Source organism: Neofelis nebulosa, chromosome 2, assembly GCF_028018385.1.
Source record: "Neofelis nebulosa isolate mNeoNeb1 chromosome 2, mNeoNeb1.pri, whole genome shotgun sequence".
NCBI lineage: Eukaryota > Metazoa > Chordata > Mammalia > Carnivora > Felidae > Neofelis > Neofelis nebulosa.
The window spans coordinates 165,914,087-165,940,146 of NC_080783.1; the positions used below are offsets into that span (position 1 = coordinate 165,914,087).

General features: G+C 40.0%; 1 protein-coding gene across 1 annotated transcript; it reads left to right on the forward strand.

Annotated features, from left to right (window-relative positions):
* Positions 1 to 17,331: 17,331 nt before the first annotated feature.
* On the forward strand, positions 17,332 to 24,704 carry DIRAS3 (DIRAS family GTPase 3). Its single transcript, XM_058717023.1, has 2 exons — positions 17,332 to 17,453; positions 22,597 to 24,704. The coding sequence occupies exon 2, from the start codon at positions 22,639 to 22,641 to the stop codon at positions 23,119 to 23,121; it is 483 nt and encodes a 160-aa protein (XP_058573006.1). The 5' UTR covers positions 17,332 to 17,453; positions 22,597 to 22,638; the 3' UTR covers positions 23,122 to 24,704.
* The last annotated feature ends 1,356 nt before the right edge of the window (positions 24,705 to 26,060 follow it).

A 26,060-nucleotide genomic window follows, 5' to 3' on the forward strand; every position in this document is an offset into this window, starting at 1 on the left:
CTGGTTATGAAGAGTCCAACAGGAGTCACCAGTGGGATGCACCTGCCATCAGCTAATGTGTAGTTCAGCCACATTAACGAAACTGTGGTGTTTCCAAAAGAGGGCACTGTGACCCCCCTGGACTTAACGCCCCTGGCCACATCTGGAACACTGAGTCCTCCTCCATTGATCCCGATACTGTAGAAAGAAGTGTTTCATATGACATCTACCCTGGGCAACAGGGTCTGCACTTTGATTTTGGTTTTTATCACAATGAGGTGAACATCACAGGGCCCTGAGAGACAGGAGTTGTTCTCTTTGCTCTTAATCAAACGTTGCATCAAGGAACATTGAGTTTTTTCCCTACTGCTTCTCCCCTCTTCCAGAAGGTAGGAGTCTCCAAGTGGCTGGGTAGTCCTGGGCCCCAGAGCCAGTGTGGCTTGCTCGGTGATGGGCACATATGACAGAGGAAGAGTATGTCTCAGGTTATAAACAAGCCTTTGAACTCAGCCAGTTAATAGCATCAAGGAATGATCCCATTTTTAAACTCAAGATAAGGCAGCTTCACTAACAATCTGGGCTGTTTTAAAACAAAATTGACTGCCTTGGGAAAGAGTTCTTCATCATTGAAAATGTCTAAGAGCAGATGTGGTCAACCCTCCAATCATGGATGTGAATCAAAAAAAAGCTTGGCAGAGATGATATCAGTCTTTCTTCCAAATCTGACATGCTACATTTAGACCACCCTGGGTTTCTTTTCTGATGATGAAACTTCCCAAATAGCTTGATTCTTCCAATTTGAAGTTAGGAGAGTGTTATGAATTATAATTTGGGGATTCAGAATCCATTTTATTTATTTATTTATTTATTTATTTATTTATGCTTTATTGTTTTAGTTTCGAGTTTTTATTTCAAGTCCGGTTAACATACAGTGTAATATTAGTTTCAAGTGTACAATTTCGTGATTCAACACTTCCATGCAGCACCCAGTGCTCATCACAAGTGCCTTCCTTAATCCCCATCACCTATTTTACTCATCCCTCACCTACCTCCCCTCTGGTAACCATCAGTTTGTTCTCTCTGGTTAAGAGTCTGTTTCTTGTTTTGTCTCTTTTTTTTCTGTTTGTTTTGTTTCTTAAATTCTACAAAGAAGTGAAATCATATGGTATTTGTCTTTCTCTGGCTTATTTCGCTTAGCATAATACTCTCTAGCTCCATCCACATTGTTGCAAATGGCAAAATTTTATTCCAAATCCATTTTAAAATAAAAAGTACTTGTAGATGTTCTTTAATCTCTCCCCATCACTTCAGGCGCTGCCCGCAATCACTCTGCTCTGACCACCTGATTCATAAGAAGAGAAGGACTGCACTATTTTGTCCCTTTCCAGGTCCACTAGAAGGACACCATGGTGTTCCCTCAAGCTCCTTCTTTAATCCCTTTGGCTTTTTGGCAAAGCAGTAGAAAAAAAAAAAAAAAACCTTTATAAGGACCATGAATATCTCACAGTGGAAGCCAACTTGTGATTGTTCCCTCCTCCTTACCTGCTTCCCAGTCAGCTCAGCCCAAATCATTTTGAAGCAAAAGCACAAATTACAGCTAACTTAGGCCAATCACAGGATTTACAAATTAAACGTGTTCCCATTGGTTTCCCTAGCAACCATCTCTGAATCACACAATGAGCTAAAACTATTGTTCTATTTAATGGAGTCTGATATTAAGAGAAGCCCAACTACATAATTCACAATGAGTAGCCACCCTGGTGTGAGCAAAAAGAGCACTGAGCATGGGGCAGGAGACCTATATTCAGCTTCCAGTCCACTGGGGTCAGATCCAGGATAGGATCTTATCCCAAGACCCTGGTGGTCAATGCCCCCAGCAGAGAAACGGGGTCTGAGCAGTGGAAGGTTAAGGAAGACTCAGGTATTTCTGAGTGAATGAAAGCAACAGGCACAGAACAAGTTGAGGCCAGGGGTCTACTGGACAAAGCCGAGACACGATGAGGTCTGATGCAGAGCCAGCTCATCGAGCTCCACAGGGCCTGAGCAGTGCTCAAAGTGCCAAGGCATGGAACGATCTTGGGCAATGCACTTTATTACGCTGCCAGCACCTTGCTGGGGTCTGGGAGGGTGGGCCAGCCAGAGGGCATTCAGTTCTCAGCTTTTTACCACCACAGTAAGGGGCTTGAGCTGTATCATTTTTTTCTGGCTTCTTCCAGCTCTTTAAAATAGCAGGAATTTCTGGTTCTGAGCCAATTTTAAAAATGTCATATTTACAGTCAGAGATGAAATAGCAGCTTTACTGGTGGCCCATACTGGAGCCTTGAAACTGGACCTGCCACCAAATGACCTTCAAAATGGCACTACCCTGACTGAATCTGGACCCCTACAGGGACGGAATTGGGGCTATGGCACAGATGCATGAGGTGGGAAGCCTGCCTCAAACCCATGAATTCTGGAGAAAGAGAGACATGGCTCTCTGGACCCTATGCTGGGATCCAACTGTTCTTCCCATGGGAAAGCAGAAACAGTGAGAAAAAAAAAAAAAGGCTCCATCCTGTGTGCAACTAGCCTAAAAAGAGAGCCCACCGTTCAGGACTCTTATGTTCACCAGGAAGAGAAGTCATTTCCTCCCGCTGGAAGAAGTGAAGGAGAGGTAGAGGGATGAGGGCAAGCTAACTCTCTAATGCTCTAAAGAGGGCAGAAATTTGTGCCTTGTAGACTGGCAAGAATGCAGGAGGAGAGAAAATGGTTTCCTACCACAGGGAGGGAGATACTGAATGAAATACTAAAGACACACATCTGCTCATGGTAGATAGTCCTTGCCTCTCCCTGCTTCCCAAAGAACAGACATCTGGCCACTCACACCTCTGTGTGCAGAAAGACTGCAGCACCCAGAAGCTGTAAAGAAGACATTTGCTCCTACCCACACACATACAGGTCAAAGTCCCCTTGAAAACTAAAATCCGCCATGAGACATTTCATTTCTTTCCAACGACAAGTTTGAGTGGAGCAGAACTATTGAGTTGTTGAATTTTTAAGGGTATAAAAACATTTCAGTAAACTTTCCAGTATTTCTCACCATGACTCAATATAGTTTTATAATTTTCCCAGTAAAACAAAGAATGTGTTTATAAGCCTGTACTTTGCAAAGCCCTTTGCTGCCAATCATTCTGAGTTGTCACCATCAGAAGATTCATCCCTGCTCATTACCTTTCTAGATTTTTTTGTATATTTCAAAGTTCTTCCTTTAGTAACTAGCACATTAATAATGGAAAGTCCTGTCATGTATTATGTGCTGGACAATGAAAGAATGTCTAAGGATCAGAGAGGGAAAACAACACATAGAAGAACATGCTACAGTGAGTGGTTGAATTGGATTCAATCCCAAATCCATCCTCTTTATGCCTGTTTCACACGGGCCTGGAGTGACTTAACATTCAGGTTCTTTCTTTCCAGACATCGTTTTTGCCTTTCACTAGGCAATTGGGTTTGTGGAGGAGGAAGACACTGAAATAAAACCTTTCTGGGGCAGAATAATATATGGCCTTAATTTTTCAGAAAGTAAAGGAAAGCTCTCTCTTGTGGTAGGTTGCTGATGCCCAAAATAATCACAGCGATGGTGATTAGCATTTACCTGCACCTGACTCTGTGCCAGGCATAGTGCTACGTATCTTATATTATTTCACTTATTCTTTACAGCAATCTCATGTTACAGATGATGCAAATGAGGGCTGGAGAGACTCTTGAGTAACTTTGTGTGGAGTTTCATCTAGAAAGTGGTGGAACTTTGCCAGTCCAGATAGTTTACTTTTAAATTCTTGCCAAGACCTTTACGCCCTACTTATCCATTCCTACTCCTACCCAAAGTTAGAGATTTAAAGCAAATCCACTTTGAATTTGCATGTTCCTTCCTTAAGTGTTTGCATTTATAGATTGCTCACACTTGATTTATTTTGTTCTTTACCTCTGTACTTAGGAAGGGATGGGAAGAGAAAGAGGATAGTTGGGGAAAGGCTGGATTGGGGAGCTGTGGGAGCTCTGGGTAGGAGAGATAACAGGCTGATTCTCTGTACTCCAGGCCAGCTCTAGCCACGGTGTATTTGAAGGAGCAGCAGACAGGAGCTGGAGACCTGGATTCTTCACTAACTTAGCTATGTGAGCTTGGCCACTAGACTTCCACTCTCCAGCTATAGCTTTCCCGCACGGCCATAAAAACAGATTGGAATTGATGAATGATGTCAAGTTTCCCCCGAGCATCCAAGCTAGGTAATTCAATCCTATACCATTCAGTGAGAGAAACTGTTAGAAAAAGCCGTGTTTTCTCTGAGCGACCGTATTTGCATGTTTGTTTGGCAAATGCTTATATAATGCATACAACTGGCTACTATGTACTGCTTTAAGCACCTTGTTACATCAACATATCTAATCCTCTCAATAGACCTGCATGGTAGGTATTATAGGTGCTATTACCATCAATTTATAGGCAAACCGAAGCACATGGTGATTTACTCAAGGTCCGAAAGCTAGTAGGGGTGAAGCCAAGTTGAATCTAAGTAGTCCAGCTCCAGAGTCCATGTTCTTATGTTGTTGTTATTTTAGAGACGATGGAATTCTGTAACTGATCTAATGTCCCTCATGACAACCAGTTTACTGTCACCTTTAGCAAATGTGCAAGCCCTGGGAATGTATGTTTTAGGTGCCAGGTTCACCACCAGCTTTGCCCTGCCTTCCTGTTTTTCTCTTACTCTTTACCCCACCAGACTTTTTCCCCTTGGGTGTGTCTGTTTGTAATTTACCAAAGCATCATTTTTGGAAGGTGATAATAAAATTTTTAAAAATAAGAAAAGTAAAGGTGATTCAATGATACAATTTGGAATCTTCCTAAGTGACTTGCCGTATTCTCCAGTGCCTGTGCTGTGCTTGCAGAGGATTTGGGAGAGTGGGAGTGAAGGAGGTAGCTCTCTCTTAACAGGAACTAGGTACAGGTTCTCAACAAAGATAATCATGCTCTGTGTTGGGAAAATTTGTTGGGTGTGGGGAGATTGATTATCATAATAATTAGGGGATGCTATTCGGATTTACTGGACAAGGGACAAATCTGCTTATGTCCTACAATGAGGGACACAGTCCCAGACAAATTTTAAATGTTCCACTGGAACTTCAGGCAGATAAAAATCTCTCCAGTTGCCAGACCCTAGCGCCTAACTCCATTTCACATATTTTTTAAAAGGATAATTTGCATGGTTTTAATATATACTGAATTTTCCAGGAATCCAAAGGGAAGATTGTGCTTTGTTTCAGAACTTTACCAAGAATTGATCACCATTTAGAAATATTCCATCATCAATGATACTGTTTCTGTTTCAATACAATATGCCTGTATCAGTTTGCATTTGTAGATGTCACATTCATATTGATTCTACTTACATATACATACAAACATGCCCATGTAGCCTTTATCTCAAAATGTTCAATATAAAGAAAAAGCGTCAACAATAAATATTATTTGAATATTATCTTACTTCTCTTACATCTAAATTTACTGATTGTATATAGAAGCAAACATCTGCCAACTTCATTGTATCGCTAGTGTAGTCATGTCTGAACACATCCAGGTTGAAATACATACTCTCTTTTCCTTTTCCTGAAGTATAGTTGACATACAATGTTGTTAGTTTCAGGAGTACAACAGTGATTCAACAATTCTGTACCTTAGGCTCCCCACAATGAGTGCCGTTACCATCTATCATCATACAATGTTATTACAATATTATTGACTGTATTCCCTATGCTGAACTTTTCATCCCCATGATTTATTTATCTTACAACTGGAAGTTTGTACCTCTTAATCCCTTTCACCTATTTCGCCTATCTCCTGCCAATCCTTTCCCCTCTGGCAACCACCAGTTTGTTCTCTGTATTTATGATTCTGTTCCTGTTTTCTTTTTTTTTTGTTTTTTGTTTTTTAGATTCCCCATATAAATGAAGTCCTACGGTATTTGTCTTTCTCTGTCTGACTTATTTCACTTAGCATAATATCCTCTACATTCATCCATGTTGTTGCAAATGGCAAGATTTCATTCTTCCCTATGGCTGAGTAATATTCCATTATATAGATATGGATATAGATATAGATATATCATATCTTATTTATCCATTCACCCATCTATGGACACTTAGGTTGCCTCCATATCTTGGCTACAGTAAATAATGCAGCAATAAACATAGGAGTGCACACATATTTTCAAATTAGTATTTTTGTTTTCTTTGGGTAAATATCACATGTTCCAGTAATTCCACTATAGGGTAGTTATAATTTTAATTTTTTTTTTAGTTTATTCATTTACTTTGAGACAGAGGGAAAGACAGCACATACTTGCCACAGAGGGGCAGAGAGAGAGACAGAGAGAATCCAAAGCAGGCTTGGCACAGAGCCTGATGCGGGGTTTGAACTCACGAACCATGAGGTCATGACCTGAGCCAAAATCAAGAGTCAGATGCTTAATCAACTGAGCCACCCAGGTGCCCCTCTATTTTTAATTTTTTGAGGAGCATCTATACTGTTTTCCACCAGGATTGTGCCAGAAATATATACTTTTTATTATAAATTACTTTTCGTTTGTTTATTCTCTGTTCAACATAATATATTGTTTTCTAAAAATGTAGATTATTTGTGAATTTCTTTTCAAGATAGCAAAGGGGGTATTACAAATACATGTTTGAAATGGTGGTGGTGTTGTTTGAGAACCACTGGCTAAGGCCTCAAACATGTAGTTTTCTGGCATGTGCAAAGGCCTTCTTCAACTATGATTCCTAGCTTAATATGACAATAAATAGCATTTTCTCAGTATCCCTTCATTGTTTCTGCATCACTCAAATTCATTTATTCATTTCTCAAATAATTTGTTGCATGTTACAAGGGACTAGACACTGTGCTGGGTGCTAGAATGGCAATTTGTTTAAACTCAAGTAGACACTACAAATTACAAGATGATAAAATAAACATTGTTTTTGCCAATAAACTTGAAATTTTTAATTATCAGAAATAATTAAATTATCAGAATTAAATTATCGTAAATAATTAAATTATCAGAATTAAATTATCAGAAATAAATATTAGTTTAGCAAGGTTGCTGAACACAGGTCAAGATACAAAAATCAATACCAGTAGTAAAAATTACAAAAAATAAATGAAAGCAGATACCATTTACAGTAGCAACAAAAATACCAAATACCTATGAATAAATCTAATAAAAAATGTGCAAGGCCTATACACATAAAATAACATAATATTGAGAGATATTAATGAAGACCTCTAGAAGTAGAGAAATATCCCATGTTTGTGAATTGAAAAACTCCATAAAACATAAACTCCATTATTTATAATCCTCATAAAAATCATAGTAGTGCTTTTTAATAAAAACTTATAAGATGCTTCCAAACTACATATGGAAATACTAAGGGTCACAAATAGCTGAGATTCTACTATGATAGAATAAGGCCAAAGAACTTATTCTGCTAGATATCAATACTGATTATAATACTACAGAAATTAAGGCAGTGTGATATTGATGTAAGTGCAGATAAACAGAGTACAGAAGAGTCCTCAAAAAGATCCACACATATTTGAATACTTGATCTTATAAGTTAGCACTGAAAAGCAGAGGGGAAAGGATCATTGAATAAACAGTGTTCAGTCTATTGGGTAGCTTTATGGGAAAAATAAACTTGATTATTATGTCACATCATACACAAAAATCAAATCTCAATTGATGGTAGTTCTAACTGTGAAGGATAAAATAAAATTTCTATAAGATAAAATAAGAGGGGTGCCTGAGTGGCTCATTTGGTTAAGCATCGACTTCAGCTTAGGTCATGATCTCATGGTTTGTGAGTTCCAGCCCTGCATTGGTCTCTCTGCCCACTTCGGATCCTCCGCTCTCTCTCTTCCCACCCCCCCCCACCCCCCGCCACTTGCACTCTCTCTCTCTCAAAAATAATTAAACATTTAAAGATAAAATAAAATGTCTTCATGATGTGAAGATAGGGAAAAACATTTATTAAATGACACAAAGATCACCAACAATAAAGGAAAATATTAATAACATGGACTACATTAAATTAAGAACTTTGTCTATTAAATGATATCACTAAAAGAGGGAAAACGTAAGCCACAGAGTAGAAATACTTGTAACACATGTTATTGACAAAGGACTTGTGTTCAAAATACATGAAAAATCTTTTACAAATCAGGAAGAGAAGTACAGATGATTCGATATATCTTCTTCACAAAAAAAGGATATCCAAATAACTGGTATGCCTACAATAGGTGCTCAACCTCTTTAGTAGCCAAAGAAATACAAATTGAAACAGACATTCTACCCTGTGACCAGAAGCTCCACTCCTAGGCACATACTCAACAGAAGTTCAAGCATATGCATACAAAAAGATATTTACAAGAATGTTCATCATAGTATTATTTTAATAGCCCCAAATTGGAGGCAACCCAAATATCCATTCACATTAGAACCATATCCCCATTCAGTGAAATAGTCTTCAGCAATTATGATGAAAAAACTACAGAAACATGACATGTGAACAAATCTCACAAGCATTATTTTGAGCACAGAAAGCCAACATAAAAGAATATATATTGCATGATTTCATTTACATAAGGTCAAAAACAAGCAAAACTAAACTATGGCTTAGAGTGTGTATAGTAATTATAGGGAGGGAATAGATTTGAGAGGAACTGAGCTTGGCTTTTGGGGTGCTGGAAATGTCCTATTGACTATGGGATGGATTATATTGAGATATATGCTTATGATTTGTACACTCTTTTTTTTAAATGTTTATTTATTTTGAGAGAGCAAGAGTGCATGCACACAAGGTGGGGAGAAGCAGAGAGAGGGAGAGAGAGAATCTCAAGCAAGCTCCATGCTCAGTGCAGAGCTCAACATGGGGCTTGATTTCACGACCTTGAGATCATGACCTGAGCTGAAATCAAAAGTTGGATTTTTAACCAATTGAGCCACCCAGGCGCCTCTGTACACTCTTTTTTTTTTTTTTTAATGTGAGATACATTTCAATAATTTAATTCAATAATCAGCAATGCCTTAATCAGGCCAATCTCGCAAAAATTGTTTACACTTCAGTCATAATAATGTAATAGTTGATGTGACAATTTATGAGCAACACTGATGAAACAAAAGGGGGAAATTATCTAAGGTTAATAATTACTAACAAAAGAATTAAATTGAACTCATGGAAAAACAGCTATACATGGAACATAACCAAACACCTTAGAAAAAAGCTTCTTGCCTGACTTGACTTTGAGTCTCGCTGGCATTCAAGTACGCTCTGTCTTCATCTGTGAGGCTCCTGCTGGTTCATACCCCACCTATTCCTCCTCTGGTCCCAGTGACACTTTTGTCTTAATCTTGGACCAGGGGAAGGCAGAACTCTTTGAACGCTGACTGGCCAATAGCAGAATGGAAACGTCTCCATCAACACGAAGCTGCAAATTGCCAGGATTCATCCTAAATGAATGTAGCCCTCAGAGAGCTTGGTTGTTAAGAGGAACACACCCCCAGAACTCTTCTGTGTGGCCCCAAGCTCCCTCATCTACAAGTGGGATACTGAGATTTGGGTTTTAATTTTTAATCTGAGAGTGCAGATTAGTAACCAGGCTGTTTTCCTCTGAGAGGTTTTGTCTTTGCTGTTACTGTCTTTGTTGTTGTATAAGAGAAAGGCGAGAAGGCAGGGATTTCAAGACCCTTATCATCTTTCCTTAAGCTAACTTTTCTAACATATCTCCAGCAGATCCCGTGGGTGGTGCCTATTAACCAGACAAAAGTCACCACCACAAAACACCATGTGCTTTTTGCGTTTGAGCATTTGTCCATAACTTGCCCACATATTTCTACCTAGATGAATCAATTCTTGCCTTCAGGGTTGAATTGAATGCAGCTTCCTCTGAAAGGTTTTGCTGACTATTGGAGGCCCCTGTGCGTGCTCTTTCCTGTGCACTCACTCTAATGGCTACATCGTGACTCTATTTTCCACACCCTAAATCAGAAAGCCTCGTCTGTAGAGGGTTTGTCAACCAGTTATGGGTATGAATAGCTATCCATGAGATATTTGAAGGTGGAAATACTGGAATTTCACATCGCTTTTCCTACAGTGGAAGTGCATATTATCAATGGTGTGCACTATGTTAAGTACTCATATGTTATTTCTTTAAATCCTCGTGAAAATACTAGTAGGTAGATGTTATTATATAGTTGCCTAAGGTTATTCTAGAAACAATAAATTGCAGAGCCAGAATTCAAACCCAGCTCTGTCTGACTCTCCAGGCCGTGCCCCCCAACTCTGCACAGAGCTGCTCACAGGTGTGGGGAAGGGCACGGGTGGCAGAGGTTGGGTTGCCTGTGGCATCCAGCATGGAGACAAGCTGGGTGAGATGAGGCCAGGCCTGACCGTGGAGTTTTGTCCACATCAGATCGGTGCACCCGAGCTGGAGCTCTGTCCCACAAGCAACTGGAAGACAATACGTGGGAGTAAGAAGGCTTCAGTGAGCCCTCTGGAAGACGCTCATCAGTTTCAGAGCTGGTGGAGAACCGTGGCTGCAAGCACAGACTCGAGAGCCAGCCTGCATGCAGTTCAGTCTTGGCTTCGTCACTTATTGGATGTGTGACTTTACACAAGTCACTTACCCTCTTTGAGGTCACTCTGTATGCCTGGTTGTTCTTGTTGTTGTTGCTGTTTGTTTGTTTGTTTTATCTGCAACATGGCAATGACAGTACTTCCCTCACAGTGCTGGCTGGTGTGAGGTTCAACTGAGTTAATACATGGAAACCTGTCTGTGCTCCTCCTCTCCAAACATTACCCCAGTCTCATTACAAGAAGAACATCAGACAAGCCTCAAGTGAGAGACATTCTACAAAGTATCTGACCCGTAATCTTCAAAACTGTGAAGGTCACTGAAAACAGGGAAAGTCTGAGAAACTGTCACAATTGAGAGGAAACTAAGGAAAGATGGTGACTAAATATAGTGCGGTAGGTAGCCTTCATGGGATCCTGAGATAAAGGACATTAGAAAAGAAAATGAGGAAATCTGACTAAAGAATGGAAATTCGTTAAAAAAAGATGTACCAACATTGGTTCATTTATTATAACAAATGTATCGTAGTAATGTAAGATATTTGTAAGAGGAGAAACTGTCTATGAGATATATAGGAGCTCACTATACCATCTGTCCTGGTTAATTTTATGTGTCAATTTGATTAGGCCATAGTACTCAGTTGTTTGGTTAAACACAAGTCTAGACGATTCTATGAAGACACTTTTTAGATGTGATTAATATGAAATCAATAGACTTTGAGGAAAGCAGATTACCCTCCATAATGTGGGTGAGTTTTATCCAATCAGTTGAAGGCCTTAAGAGACAAACTGAGATCCTCCTAGCAGAAATCTGAATAAAGTATAGACTTAAGTTCATAATTATGCATCATCAATGATTCATTAATCGTGACAAATGTACCATACTAATGTAAGATGTTAGTAATAAAGGGACACCGGCTGTGGGGTAGATGAGGTATATCTCTTTACTGTCTTTGCAATAATTCTATAAATCTAGAATGGTTACAAAAATTTTTTTAATTTTTTTTTATGTTTATTTATTTTTGAGAGACAGAAACAGACTGTGAGCAGGGGAGGGGCAGAGAGAGAGGGAGACGCAGAATCCAAAGCAGGCTCCAGGCTCTGAGCTGTAGCACAGAGCCCAGCGAAGGGCTCAAACTCATGAACTATGAGATCATGACCTGAGCCAAGTCGGACGCTCAACCCACTGAGTCACCCAGGCACCCCAGAGGGTTATAAACTTTTTAAAAAATGTTTAAGAAAATCAGACTTGTAGAATTCAGTTTTACTGGCAGAAATAGGATTTTGCTTTCAAACAGTGAAATGAAAAGCATATGCCATTATGTTCCACAATATCATCCAGAGTCTTGCTGTAGTGGCACAAAGGAGTGAAAATGGATTTCTCTTTATGGACTTGTACAAAAAAATACTTTTGTATAGCCAATGAGTGCTTTACAGTAGAAACACTGCACATATGGAAACAATCAAAAGGGAATACACTGCAGAATCCTGTGATTTAAAAGGGACATAAAATATGCTTCTTGTTTTTAATGGGATAATTATTTTCATTCTTAAATAATTATTCCTCTCTTTCTAGGTAACTCTCTTCTGCCACTTTAATAGACCATGTGGTGAAAATAGAGAACTGGAAGCAGGGGTAAGGGATGTGTAGGGAAGAAAGGTCTTTGTCTGGCAGGTCATGTTCAGAACATCAGGCAAGTTGAAGACAAAACCATTCATTTGGAAGTATTTATTGTTTGCCTACTGTATGCCAGGAGTGTGAGGCTTCTAAAATGAATCATTTACAGATGCTACCCTCAAGCATCTTATCATTGTTCAGGGTTGTAATACACACACACACACACACACACACACACACACGCTTTGTATATGAACATATAAATTATGTATTATAATTTATAATAAGGATATATAAATTATATCCTTATGTATAATGTGTGTATAATAATTATAAATATGTAAGTCATATATATATATGTATATATATATATCCTGCAAAGATCACTCTTTCCTTACCTCCCATAGGCAACTTTTCTAATGTGTTTAGTATGTATCTTGTATGTAAGTGTTCCTGAAAAAATGTATAATGCTGTTGATAGGCATACATCTTTAATGTATATAAATGGTGAGGTGCCATATATCTCATCACATTTTCTTTTTTCAGCAAGCACTATGTTTTTAACACCCATTCTTATTGTTATATGAATATATGACACATTTATAATTGCTACACGATATTCCAAGGTGAGCATCCTGGAAAGAAGGAAGGAAGGAAGGAAGGAAGGAAGGAAGGAAGGAAGGAAGGAAGGAAGGAAGGAAAGAAGGAAGGAAGGAAGGAAGGAAGGAAGGAAGGAAGGAAGGAAGGAAGGAGAAAGGAAAGGAAGCAAAGGAAAGGAAAGAAAGAAAGAAGAAAGAAAGAAAGAAGAAAGAAAGAAAGAAAGAAAGAAAGAAAGAAAGAAAGAAAGAAAGAGAAAGAAAGAAAGAAAGAAAGAAAGAAAGAAAGAAAGAAAGAAAGAAAGAAAGAAAGAAAGAAAGAAAGTCCCTCTTTAGCCAGTCCCATTGTGGTGTCTGACACTCTCTTCCCAACAGTCCCCTCTTCAAGGAGGCTTCAGTTAGTTGACACATTCCCTTGGGTCTAGGATATAAGTATTCACTTACACAGATCTGACTGTCTAGGAAAGTTTCCAAGGAAGGAAACTATAATTAGTGCTACTCTATAAATCTTCTCTGCCTCCCAAGAATATATCATTTTTGATTCCTATGGAATTTTTTCTTTCCTGACTCCAGAAGACTATATTAACTTCATCTCTATAATCCCCATAGGATTTATGAGCATGAATTATATTTCAGGATGTTTACCTGTGGTAACATCAGGATGTTTCTCTCCTAGATCTAGGAGAATAAAGGTGAAGGGTCTGAGAGAGAGGAACAGACCTATCCTCGCTGTGTCTGATGGTCTGGGCCATCTTAATCTCCTTATGTGGTAAGAATAGGTGCTAAATTATTCTTCCTATGTTTGAATCTTAGTTCTGCAATTTTCTAGCTGTGTAACCTTGGGCAAATTACTCATCTAGGAAATGACGTAATTAAACCACAGATGATTTCTAGGATACATTCCAAGTCAACTACTCTTTCATCTATAGATGCTTTCTTGGCTCTGTGCCCTTTCAGCATCATTCTTCTCTCTGAAATGTCTTTTCCCCAATGTCCTCTTCTCCCTTCAAGGTTCTCTCCAGACAGCATTTTCTCTATAAAGCTTTTCCTTGGAACTCAGTTTTAAAAAAAGAATGAAAGATTGTTAAAGATGGAATAAATGAAGGCAAGATAAAATCTTTTATATTTCTTATTAATTGTTCTAATAGACAAGTGTTCAAAGTAATAATAGTAAATAGTAACAATTTATTAGGTGATTATAGCATATGGGTGAATGAAATGAATGACATTAATGGTATAAGGGATGGGAGGTATGAATTATAATACTGTGTTATAAGATACCTTCATTGCATGTGAAGTGGTACAGTGTTATTTGAAAGTGGACTTAAATTTGTTATAAATGTATATTGTAAATTGATATGCTAAGAGAGGAGAGAAAATGGAATTACATAAAATGCTCAGTTACAACCAGAAAAGGAAGAAAAAGGTAAAAAATAAACACAGAACATGTACAATGAATAGAAAACAGTTACAAACATGGTAGATAGTAAACCAAATATATCAAGAATCACATTAAATATGAATGATCTAAATACATTAATTAAAAGACAAAGACTGTCAAAGTAGATAAGAAAAAGACCTAACTACATAATTTTTTTAATAAGAAACCCATTTTAAATGTAAAGAAACAGGTTAAAAGTAAAGGGATGAAACAAGATATACTATAATAACACTAATCAAGAGAAAGCTGGAATAGCTATTTTAATTTCAGACAAACTAAACTTTAGAAAAGAGAAATTATCAGGGATAAAGAGTGTCATTACATAATGACAAAGGTGTCAATTCTCCAAGAAAATATAACAATCTTTAACATGTATGTACCTAATAATAGAACATCAAAAGACATGAGGCAAAAAATAAATGAACTGCAAATAGAAATAGATAAATCCATTATTATAGTTGGAAACTTAAATACCCCTTCAGTAACTGATAGATCCAGCAGGCAGAAAATGAGTAATAATAAGGTTGAAGTAAACAGCACCATTAATCAGCTAGATCTAATTGACATTTATGAAATACTTCATCCGATAAGAGCAGCATACACATTTTTTTTCAAACTCATATGGAACATTTACCAACACAACCACATTTGGGGCCATAAAACAGACTTGAACCAATGTAAAAGACTGGAAGTCATACAAGATATGTTCTCAGACCACAGTGGAATTTAACTAGAAATCAACAACAGAATGATAAATTTTAAAAACTCCCAAATATTTGGAGGCTTAACACACTTTTCATTGGATGTAGAGAAAGCAGTGCGTGTAGGCAAAATTTATAGAATGAAATGACCTTATTAGAGAAGAAGAAAAAATCTGATATCTATAACTTAAACTTTCACTTTAGAAAACTAGAGAAAAAAAGCGCAATTTAAAACTAAATCAAGCAGAAGAAAGGAAATGAAAAACATCAGAGCAGAAATCAACAAAATTAACTGGAAAACATACAAAAAAAAAATCAATGAAACAAAAAATGGCTCTTTGAAAAGATTAGTAAAATTAATAAACCACTGTCCTGGCTAACCAAGAAAAAAAAGAGAAGACACAAATTACCAGTATTGGAAATGAAATAGGGGTCATCACTACTGATACGGCAGACATTAAAAAGTTAATAAAGGAATACAGTGATCAAGTAAGTTTCTAAAGGAGTATTTTTTTTTAAGTTTATTTATTTTGAGAAAGAGGGAACGTGAGAGCAAGAATCCAAGGCAGGCTCTGCATTGCCAGCACAGAACCCAACGTGAGGCTTGAACTCACAAGCTATGAGATCACGACCTGAGCAGAAATCAAAAGCCAGATGCTTAACCAGCTGAGCCATGCAGGCACCCCCCCAAGGAGTAGTTTTAAGATTTGTTCTATATCAGAATTACAGGAAGGGGCCTATAAATTGCAGCCCTGCCCCAGGTCTCACCTATAGATTCTGATTCTGTACACGTGGGTTGGGTATTTTTAACAAGAACCCCAGGTGATTCCAATACACTTGATCCTAGGACCACAAGTTGAAAAGCACCTAGGGCTCAGACGAAAGCATTAACCCTAGATGGAGAAAAGAGCATAAATATACCACAGGAGATGTGTGGGCCAGGGGCTGGTGGAGTGTTTGTTTGTTTTTTTTAAAGGTTTTTTAATCTATTTTTGAGAGAGAGACAGAGTATGAGCGCGGGAGGGGCAAAGAGAGAGGGAGACACAGAATAGGACGCAGGCTCCAGGCTCTGAGCTGTCTCAGAACTCATGAACCACAAGATCATGACCTGACAGGCAGTCGGACACTTAACCCACTGAGCCACCCAGGTGCCCCAGGGCTGGTGGAATTTTATCTGGTGGCCTCCTTTCTTTATGGAGAGGATAGCTCTGTGAACAACGGGCTATTTGTAGCCAGAAGGTGGTAGGAGCAGTCAGGCTGGAAAGAGAAGTTGTAGGGATGGGAAAAGATGCTTACATGGGGTAAGGGAAGGGATTCTGAAGTAACCCCAATCCTGGAAATCAAAGTTGTAAAGATACTATGTCTTTGTGAAGAATGGGGAACACAACTGCCATTAGTTTTCTACAGAGCTTAAAGAGGGGAGGAGCCTAGAAAGAAACTGGAAGAAAAAAGACTTCTAAAATTCCAGTTGTGAGGGTTCCAAACATCACCACCTCTCTCTGCTAAAAAGGCAGCATGGTGTAAAATGCACAAGCCCTGGAACTAGCCAGATTTCCCAGCCTAAGATTAACCACTTAGTTAATCTCTTTATGCCTGGTCTCCTCATTTATAAAATGGACATAAAATAATCTCCAGTTTATAGACTCAGAGTAAGTTCTAAATGAGTTAACACATGTAAAATTATTCATGTAATGCCTATGTCATGGCTAACACTCGGATGAATGTTAGCTCATTCACATTCTACAAGCAATACCCTGCTTGAATTTTACACGAATAAGTCTATTAGTTTTACCTCAAACATAATTACTTTTGCCCCCATTTTACAGGTGAAGAAACGATGTAAAAGGAAAACAAATGGTTTGGCCAAGTCCCTACAACTACTACGTGAGCAAACAGGAACGGGACACCAGGTCCCCAAACTCCAGCTGCATTTTCTGAGTGTCTACTCGGTGCCAGGTGGTTGAGAAAGGTGCTTTTTAACATGTCAACACTTGCTATGTACTGCCCCTATTATCAGTTGAGGATATTGAGGATAGAGTTAAAGGCTAACCTGTAGAGAGGTAGTGGAAACAGGGCTGGAGAGCAATTAGGCTCTTCCACACCCCTTTGATGGAATCTATGTTACCCCATAGCATACTGGTTGCCTCAGTGCTACCCACTAGTGCTTACTAGCCCCTGTGAGGAAATCAGAGTTAATGAATCTCAGCCCTGTCAGAGAAAAGCTAATAGCTTTGTGGGAAATAGAAAAAAGTACCTACAAAGCTTTAATACAAGGTGAAAAGGTGCCTGGGAACTCGGAGAGATTCCTTCCAGTTGGAAGTGAACCTTGAAGAGGAGTGGAACTGGGGCATGTGGATAAGGGGCCTGGGTTGGGGGAAGAGCTGACTGGAGAAGCAGACACACGGAACTCCCAAGAATATCCAGTGAAGTCAGTGTGTGCAGAAGGCTCGGGGAAGGTAAGATTTGAAGGGGAATTTGGGGGTCTGTTTGCAGGGAGCTGGGAATATGAAACTAAAGAGTTTGGGCTTTAATCGGGAGCTGTGAGAGTTGCGTTGCTTCTGGATTTTTTGCAAGTGCTTCTTAAAATTAATGTTTTTTACTTTGAGCTAATTGAAGATTCACATGCAGTTATAAGAAATAATAGAGACCCTGAGTAACTTTGACTTAGTTTCTCTCAATGCTAAATACCTTGAAAAACTGTAGTCAATATTATGAACAGGATATTAACATCGATACAATCCACAGCTCTTATTCAGATTTCCCCAGTTTTACTTGTAGTCATTTATGTATTTAATTCTATGGAATTTTATCATATATGTAGGTTTGTGTATCTATAACCACAGTCAAGATCTATTCCAAAGATTTTCTTTTTTTTCCTGGAAACTTTTTTTTTTTTTTAATTTTTTTTTTCAACGTTTATTTATTTATTTTTGGGACAGAGAGAGACAGAGCATGAACGGGGGAGGGACAGAGAGAGAGGGAGACACAGAATCGGAAACAGGCTCCAGGCTCCGAGCCATCAGCCCAGAGCCTGACGCGGGGCTCGAACTCACGGACCGCGAGATCGTGACCTGGCTGAAGTCGGACGCTTAACCGACTGCGCCACCCAGGCGCCCCTTTCTCACCTTCTTGTGAGCTACATTTTCCAGAATTCCATCTTAATTTACTTTTAGAGTATTTGAGTGTATCTCTTTATATAAAAATTGTTGTTCTAGGTATTACAATATGCATATGTGACTTATCACAGCATGTTGCTATCAATATTTTACCACTTCGAGTGAAGTATGGAAACCTTACCTCTATTTAGGTCTCTTTGCCTTCCCCAGTGTTTAATACCATTACCTCAAGTATCAGATATTATGATTTTTGTTTCAATCATCAAATATGATTGTAAAAACTCATGACAAGGGTATATTATTATAATTACCCCCATTTTTACCTATTCTAATATTCTACTTTCCTTTCTAAAATTCCAAATTGTTCTCCATTATCATTTTTCTGTTTGGAAAACTTCCTTTAGCCATTTTTTAAAGGGCAAGTTTGTTAGCAACAAATTATCAAAAAAAAATTTTTATCTTAGCCTTTCCTCATCTGAACATTTCTTTATTTCCTCTTTGCTCTTGAAGGAGCTATTTGCAGTTGACCTTTCTTTTCTTTCTTTCCTTTTTTTTTTTTTTTTATGTTTTTATTTTTGAGAGAGAGAGATAGAGAATAAGTGGGGGAGGGGCAGAGAGAGAGGGAGACACAGAGTCCGAAGCAGGCTCCAGGCTCTGCACTGTCAGCACAGAGCTGGACACGGGGCTCGAATCCACGAACCCTGAGATCATGACCTGAGCAAAAGTCAGATGCTTAAACGACTGAGCCACCCAAATGCCCCAACCTTTCTCTTCTTTCAGCACCTGAAAAATGTCCTGCCATTTCCTCTGCCGTCTGTGGTTTCCAATGAGATCTCTGCTGTCAAATGAATTAGGTTTCTTTATAGGAAATATGTTGTTTCTTTTTAGCTGTTTTCAAGAGTTTTTCATTGTGTTAAGCTTTCAGAATTTAATTATGTGTCTTGGCATGGATTCCCCTGGAGTTATCCTGATAAATTACTTCATCTTCTTGGAACGGTAGGTTTGTATCTTTCACCAAATTTGGGAAGTTTTCAGTCATATTTTTTCCCAATACTCATTCAGATCTATTCTGTGTCTCCTCTCCTTCTAGGACTCTGATAATACAAATGTTGGAATATGGGTTCCTGTCCCATAGGTCCTTGAGACTCTATTTATTTTTTCCCAGGTGATTTTTCTGTCGTTTACACTGAATAAATTTTATTACTTTATATTCAAGTTGAATGATTCCATTCTCTGTCATTTCCATTCTACTATGGAGCTCATTCAGGAAATTTTTACAATTTCTATTATTGTATTTTTCAGTTCTATAATTTCCATTTAGATCCTTTATATACATTTTATTTCTTTGCTGAATTTTTAAATTTTTATTTGCCTCAAGAAAATTTATAAGTGATTATTGAAGAATTCCTATGATGGCTTTAAAATCCTTGAAATGTTATTCCAATATCTGACTCATCTCTGTCTTGGTTTCACTTAATTGTCTCTCTTTCTGCTCTATCTCCAAACTTTGGATCCTAATTAGCTCCAGAACTCTAGTCTGGTCTATTCCTTTGAATCTTTGGCCCAGTGCAATGTTGGTTCCCTGGGCTGGGTCTCTTTATTAAGGTAATATATTTTATACTGGCTTTGAGGTAGAAACCTTGATTTGGATATAGGAGCTACGGTTTCTTATGTTCATTATTCCTCATGAATTCTATTTCATAATTTTTTAATTTGACCTTTCTAGCATTTAAAGTTTTTGGCTTTGGGATATATAGCTCTCCACCACTCATTCTCCCAGTTTTTCTGTGTGTGTCTATCTTTTTTTCTCTCTCTTTCTCCCTCTTTCTCTTTTTTCTTTGTCTTTTTCTCTTTCTCTCTCTGTCATTCTTTTGTGTGAGGCCTCCAGAGTCACCTTCATTCATCTACATTGGTGCTTTCAAGAGCCTCTTTTCTAGTCTTTTTTCATTCCCAAAGACTTTTCGGTTGCTCTAATTACAATAGGCAGAGTAAGTTTTGTGGTTTAGGAAAAATGAACAACAATTTCATTATGGCTTGCCATTCTCATCCTAATTCTTCCTTCCCCTGAGTTCTTCCGCCCTCCTCCAACTTATTTCTCCCCTGAAACCTGCTATGTTTTCCAAAGCGAAATCTGCTTTCCTTTGGATTAAATAAAAAGGTCACGACACTTCCAAAAGCCATTTTTAAAATGCTGAAAGACTGGATGTGTGGATATTCTTCTGCAGTAGCTCCTTAAATCTTCCCCACAATTCTTTTTCGTAGGCATTTGTTCCTATTCTACCGAAAAGTAATATTTCCAAGATTACATAGCTCAAAGGCATATTAAGGTGTATTCAAAAGAAGAAAAAAGGGAAAAAACGCATAAGCATTCTAAACCAAATTCTCTGATGCTAAAGCATGTGCCCTTGATCTCTCCAACATGGATGTACTTTTGGGTAAAAATTAAAAAGCTATGGAAATTTTTTTTTACTAATGAGCAAGAAATAGCATATCAGATTAATGACATAGAATGTTAGCACCAGAAAAAGAATAAAACTAAAACTAGGAAAAGTAGGTTTGGGCCTATGTGTATCATTTATGAGCCCTGTAACCTTGAACAAGTAATTTTACCTGCTACATTAGTCCTTCTTTGGCAAATAAGAAACAAATTTGTAAACAAATTACAAATTTCTTTTGCCTAACAAATTACTACAAACTTTCTGGCTTAAAATAATGCTCAACTACAGAACTCACAATCTTGTAGGTCAGAAGTCTGGATGCTCTCTGCTTAATCAAGGATAAAATCAAGGTGTTGACTGGTCTGTGGTCTTCTGTGCAGTTTCTAGAGAACAATCTGCTTTCAAGTGCATTTGGGTTGTTGGTAAACTCCAACTGGAAACAGTTGTAAGCCAGAGGTCCACGTTTTCTTGTTGGCTGTCTGCTTCTAGAGGCTGCCCACATCCCTGCCCCGATTTTCTTAGGAAGCTTTTGTGGTAATGATCAAATGAAACCTATTGTATAAGCAGTGGTAAGAAATGTCATAGCTGCTGCTTAAGATCACTGGGTTTAGAGGACATCCCTCAACGTTCTTACATAGAACCTCCAAACCACAGGTAATCCTACCAGGAGGCAGCTTCTGAAGTCTCTTATAACATGTGTTAGTTGGACTTTCTGGACGAACAAAAATCAGGTTTTGTGTTGGAGAAATGCTTACTGAGCAAAGTGTTTGAGGCACCACGAAGCACCTGGTCCTGGTGATGGAAAGGATTCTAGTTGGTCATTCTGTAGTGAACTGAAGGCAGTGAGGCTTGGGCAAGGCAAACCTACAGTAGCCAAAGGGCATAGAAGTGGTTAAAGATGCCTGCAGGGAACTAAAAGTGGAAATCCTGTAAGCCTACCCATCCGCATGTGCCAGGGCCTGTGAACCCAGGGTCTCTCCCTCATCCCCCTCTCCCCAACCTCCACCCCTGGGCTGTGGCTGTGCGCACAGTTCCTCTTCTGTAGGAGATGTAGGCACACCGCCCCGCTGGCCCTCCCTCTGCATATGAGCAAGTACAATCTCCAAGCCTGCGCCCTCCATCTCTGGGTGGCGCTGCGCTGCAGTGTTCAAGCACTTAATGGGCTCAGCACATGGGTTGTATCCACCTGCTAGGGTTAGCTGTGATTGGTCTTTGCTGTTGCCACTGCCCCTACCCGCGCCACCACTGATTCTAGAAGCAGTTAATTTGCCCGCGTGCACACTTGGTGGTGCCTTGGAGAGAGGTAAAAGCGATATTCCCCTCCGCCTTCCCACCCCCACCCCAGCAGGCCAAGAGACACGGTGGGTAAACCAGTTTGGGCTGTTGTGCGTGAGAGCTGGAGGCCTACTTGTCTGGGAAGTGGGTATCCGTCCCTCGACCTTCTGAGGACAGTTGTTGCAGGCAATGGGTCTATACTGGCACCAGAGTGGAGCATCCTGGCTCCTTGGACACCCTCCTTACCCCCATTATTACTGAATCGGGTCCTTGAGGTCTCCAAGCAATAGCAATTGACGAAAGGCCAACGCCTTTCTGCCTCTCTCCCTCTCTCTCTCCCTGTTGCCTCCCCCTCCCCCCCTTCTCTCTCTCCCTCTGTCTCCCTCTGTCTCCCTCTGTCTCTCTCCCTCTCTCTCTCCCTCTCTCTCTCCTTCTCTCTCTCCTTCTCTCTCTCCCTCTCCCTCCCTCTCTCTCTCTCTCCCTCCCTCCCTCCCTCCCTCTCTCTCTCTCTCTCCCTCTCTCTCCCTCCCGCTCCCTCTCTCTCTTCCTCACTGCCCATACCGCCTTTTGTGATTACCATGGGTGGGCAATGAGCCTGGCTCTGCCTCAGTGGAGGGAAGGAGGTGGAATTGGGGGAGCGAGCTGAGAACCTGCCGAGTGTCCCCAGGTAATAGCTAGCGAAGGAGACACACGGGGAGTCTTCCAGGTTCTAAACCCCATCTTTCTCTCTTCCTTTCTTCCTCCCTAACCATCTTTTGCTGCTGGGTAAGTGCCAAGAATGTGTGCGCGCGTCTGCCCACCAATTCCCTGCGATGAACAATAAGTGCTTTGGCTTCAAGAAACTGCTGATTCAGAACGGCTGGTTCAGTGGCTGTGTCCTCTGCCCGCCCTGCTTGTCACACATTCTTTTCGTGCCCCCAGAGCAAGAGCAGGGCTTATGGCATCGTGGCGCATGGTTCGTATGGCGTGTGCAAGAGTGCGCTGGTGCAGAGGGCGGAGCGTGCGGCTTTCCCAATGTGTATCTGCCAGTCATTGAGAAGACCTATCGCCAGGTGCTGAGCTGCAGACCCAGCCTTGGGGCTCTGCACTTCACCGACACCGCCCATGGCCACCGCTACCTGGATCTCCAGCGCCTCGCCATTGCCTTCATCCTGGTGTATTCAGTCACCAAGAAGCAAACCGTGGAGGAGCTGAAGCCCTTCGGTGAGCTGTTCCGCAAAGTCAAAAGCAACAACTTGAATAAGTATTCTATCTACTGGTGTGCAGCCAACGCAATGAAAGCGGCTGGGAGCTGACTGGTGAGGGACCGCGCTGCCTGCGCCTTGGAGTGGAATTGCCCGTTCCTAGGGGCCTCCGTCCAGACGGCTATCGGTGTGCAGGAGCTGTTTCACATACTGCTGAAGCACGAGAAGCATCCTGCCACCTACCTCCACCATCCTGAGAAGAAATCCCAGATGCCCAAGACCGCCGAGAAGCTGCTACGTAAATACATCATCACGTGAGTTCTGGGTGTTAGGATCCCGAACTTCTCCTAGAGTGTGAGGAAACATGGACCCGTCCCGGTGTAACCTGTCACTGTTAAATGGTTGAAACATTGGAGGAGGAGGAAAAAAAGGAGAAGGATGCATTTAAAAACCACTTGGGGGACGCCTGGGTGGCTCAGTCGGTTAAGCGTCGGACTTCAGCTCAGGTCACGATCTCGCGGTCCGCGAGTTCGAGCCCTGCTTCGGGCTCTGGACTGATGGCTCAGAGCCTGGAGCCTGCTTCCGATTCTGTGTCTACCTCTCTCTCTGCCCCTCCCCCATTCATGCTCTGTCTCTCTCTGTCTCAAAAATAAATAAATGTTAAAAGAAAAATTAAAAAAATAAATAAATAAAGACCACTTGGATAGACTGTAGAGATTAATGTTTGAAAAAGAGAATGAAATGCTGAAATGAATTGAAGAGGCCACTGCTCTTCGCGTAACTCTATCGCATGTTATTTTTAAACATTTCAAGTCCTGTAAAGTCCCCATTGTATACTTAATTGTTTAAAAAATGTATTTTTGCAACAAAAGCTGTGGCAGATAGCTTTTAGACAGATATGTTAAACAAGATAAATAAATGGATAATCTATGGCTGAGCATTGGGGGTCAGGGAGAGAAAATAGTGAAAATGGAACTTGCTTACTAAATATGTGCTAGTTATTTCCTAAGTCATTTAAAAATGTTTGGGTATTCCACATAGCAGTTTTTGTGACTTAAGGCTTTTCCTGCAAGCTTTATAATTTCTTTTTCACTGGGCAGCAAAAATATCCATTGCATTGAAATTTCAACCACATCTGGGGACGGTTTCTAATAAGAATTTTACACAGGGAAGCTTATTCCCTCTTGAAATTAGCCAGTGGGGGCAGGGGTGCAGTTAAGGAGTCCCCACCATGCAGAGCTGGTTTATATCCATAACCTTTCCAGGACTGACATCCAAAGGAACTCCAGGCACCTCTGAAGAGGATGCTCACTCTGTTGCTGTCCCGGAGATAAAAAGGTGGCAAAAAGCAGCCTTTGGCTGCTTCAAAAGTCTTCCCTCAAGAAATGCTAGATGTAGGGAGTGGGGAGGGGGAAGGAGGGTAGGGGAAATGGTGGAATGTGAAATTTGAGAAGTTCCTCCTTAAGGGAGTTATTTTAAAAAGATTAATTTTAGAGGCACCTGGGTGGCTCAGCCGGCTGGGCGTCCAACTTCAGCTCAGGTCATGATCTCACAGTCTGTGAGTTCAAGCCCCGTGTCCAGCTCTGTGCTGACAGCTCAGAGCCTAGAGCCTACTTCAGATTCTGTCTCCCTCTCTCTGCCCTTCCCCTGCTCATGCTCTGTATCTCTCTGTCTCAAAAATAAATTTAAAAAAATTTTTTTAATTAAAAAAATTAAAAAAAATTTTTTTAAATAAAAAAAGATTAATTTTATATCTGAACATGATTTTTTTTTTTGAGTGAATACTATACATATCCTTTTGAATGTCTTTATTTTTAGTTGGGGAAAGGAGGTTCTTAATCTGGTAAATTTTTTTCCCCATGATATATTTATTATTGAATGATTTATGTGTTTTAAAAGTAGCTTCTTACAGGGGCGCCTGGGTAGCTCAGTCAGTTAAGCGTCCAACTTCGGCTCAGGTTATGATCTCACGGCTTGTGAGTTTGAGTCCTGTGTCCAGCTCTGTGCTGACAGCTCAGAGCCCGGAGCCTGCTTCACATTCTGTGTCCCCCTCTCTCTCTGCGTGTCTCCCTCTCTCTCTGTGTGTCTCCCGCTCATCTCTGTCTCTCTCTCTCTCTTAAAAATAAACAAACATTAAAAAAAAAAGTAGCTTCTTATAGCTTGATTTTTAGGGAAAAAGCACACTGTTGAAAGTAATCATAAACAGAAGGCAGATTTGAGGGAAGATCTATTTGCACATGCACAAGAAGATAATAAGTTATATTTTGGATAAGATGGTTGCTAGGATAGCCAGGTGGAGCTTTCCAGTGGGAATTAGACTGGGATTGGTGGCTGGAGATGATGAGTTTTCAGCATACAGCTGGTGGTAAGACTATGGAGGGAAAAAAGGGCAAGATAAAAGGATTTAGGACAGAATCCTAAGGGAACACAAGCACCCTAGAAAGCTACTGACCTAGAGGAAACTACAACGGACACTTAGAAGTGACCAAAAGAGGGACGCCTATGTGGCTCAGTTGTTTAAGCGTAGGACTTGGGCTCAGGTCATGATCTCATGGTTTGTGAGTTTGAGCCCCACATTGGGCTCTCTGCTGTCAGCACAGAGCCTGCTTCAGATCCTGCATCCCCCCTCTGTGCCCCTCTGCCACTGGTTCTCTCTCTCTCTCTCTCAAAAGAAATAAATAAAACTTTAAAAATGACCAAAAAATAGGAGGAAATTCACAATGTACAGTAATGAATGTTGAAGGAGAAATGAGTTTCAAGGGAAAGCGTGTACTCTATCATAGCAAAAAAAAATTTTTAAATAGAATAAGATGAGGATTAGAAAGTGTTGCTGACAGCAGATTTCTGGTTCCAGCCAAGGTAGAGTAACTCCCCTATTCTTCTGCACTAAAGTATCCCTGGACATAACACAATAAACAAGAAAAGGAAAATATTTAAAGATGGAAAGAAGTGAATGGCCTAGGAACCTGGGGATGTAAGAAACGACGTGACGGTGATTTCTCTGAGTTTTCTTATTGTCTCCATTCATGCACTGTAGAATGCATCTAGGT

Excerpts from the sequence above, each read along its gene's own strand:
- DIRAS3 (XM_058717023.1), top strand. The coding sequence starts at position 22,639 with ATGAACAATAAGTGCTTTGGCTTCAAGAAACTGCTGATTCAGAACGGC.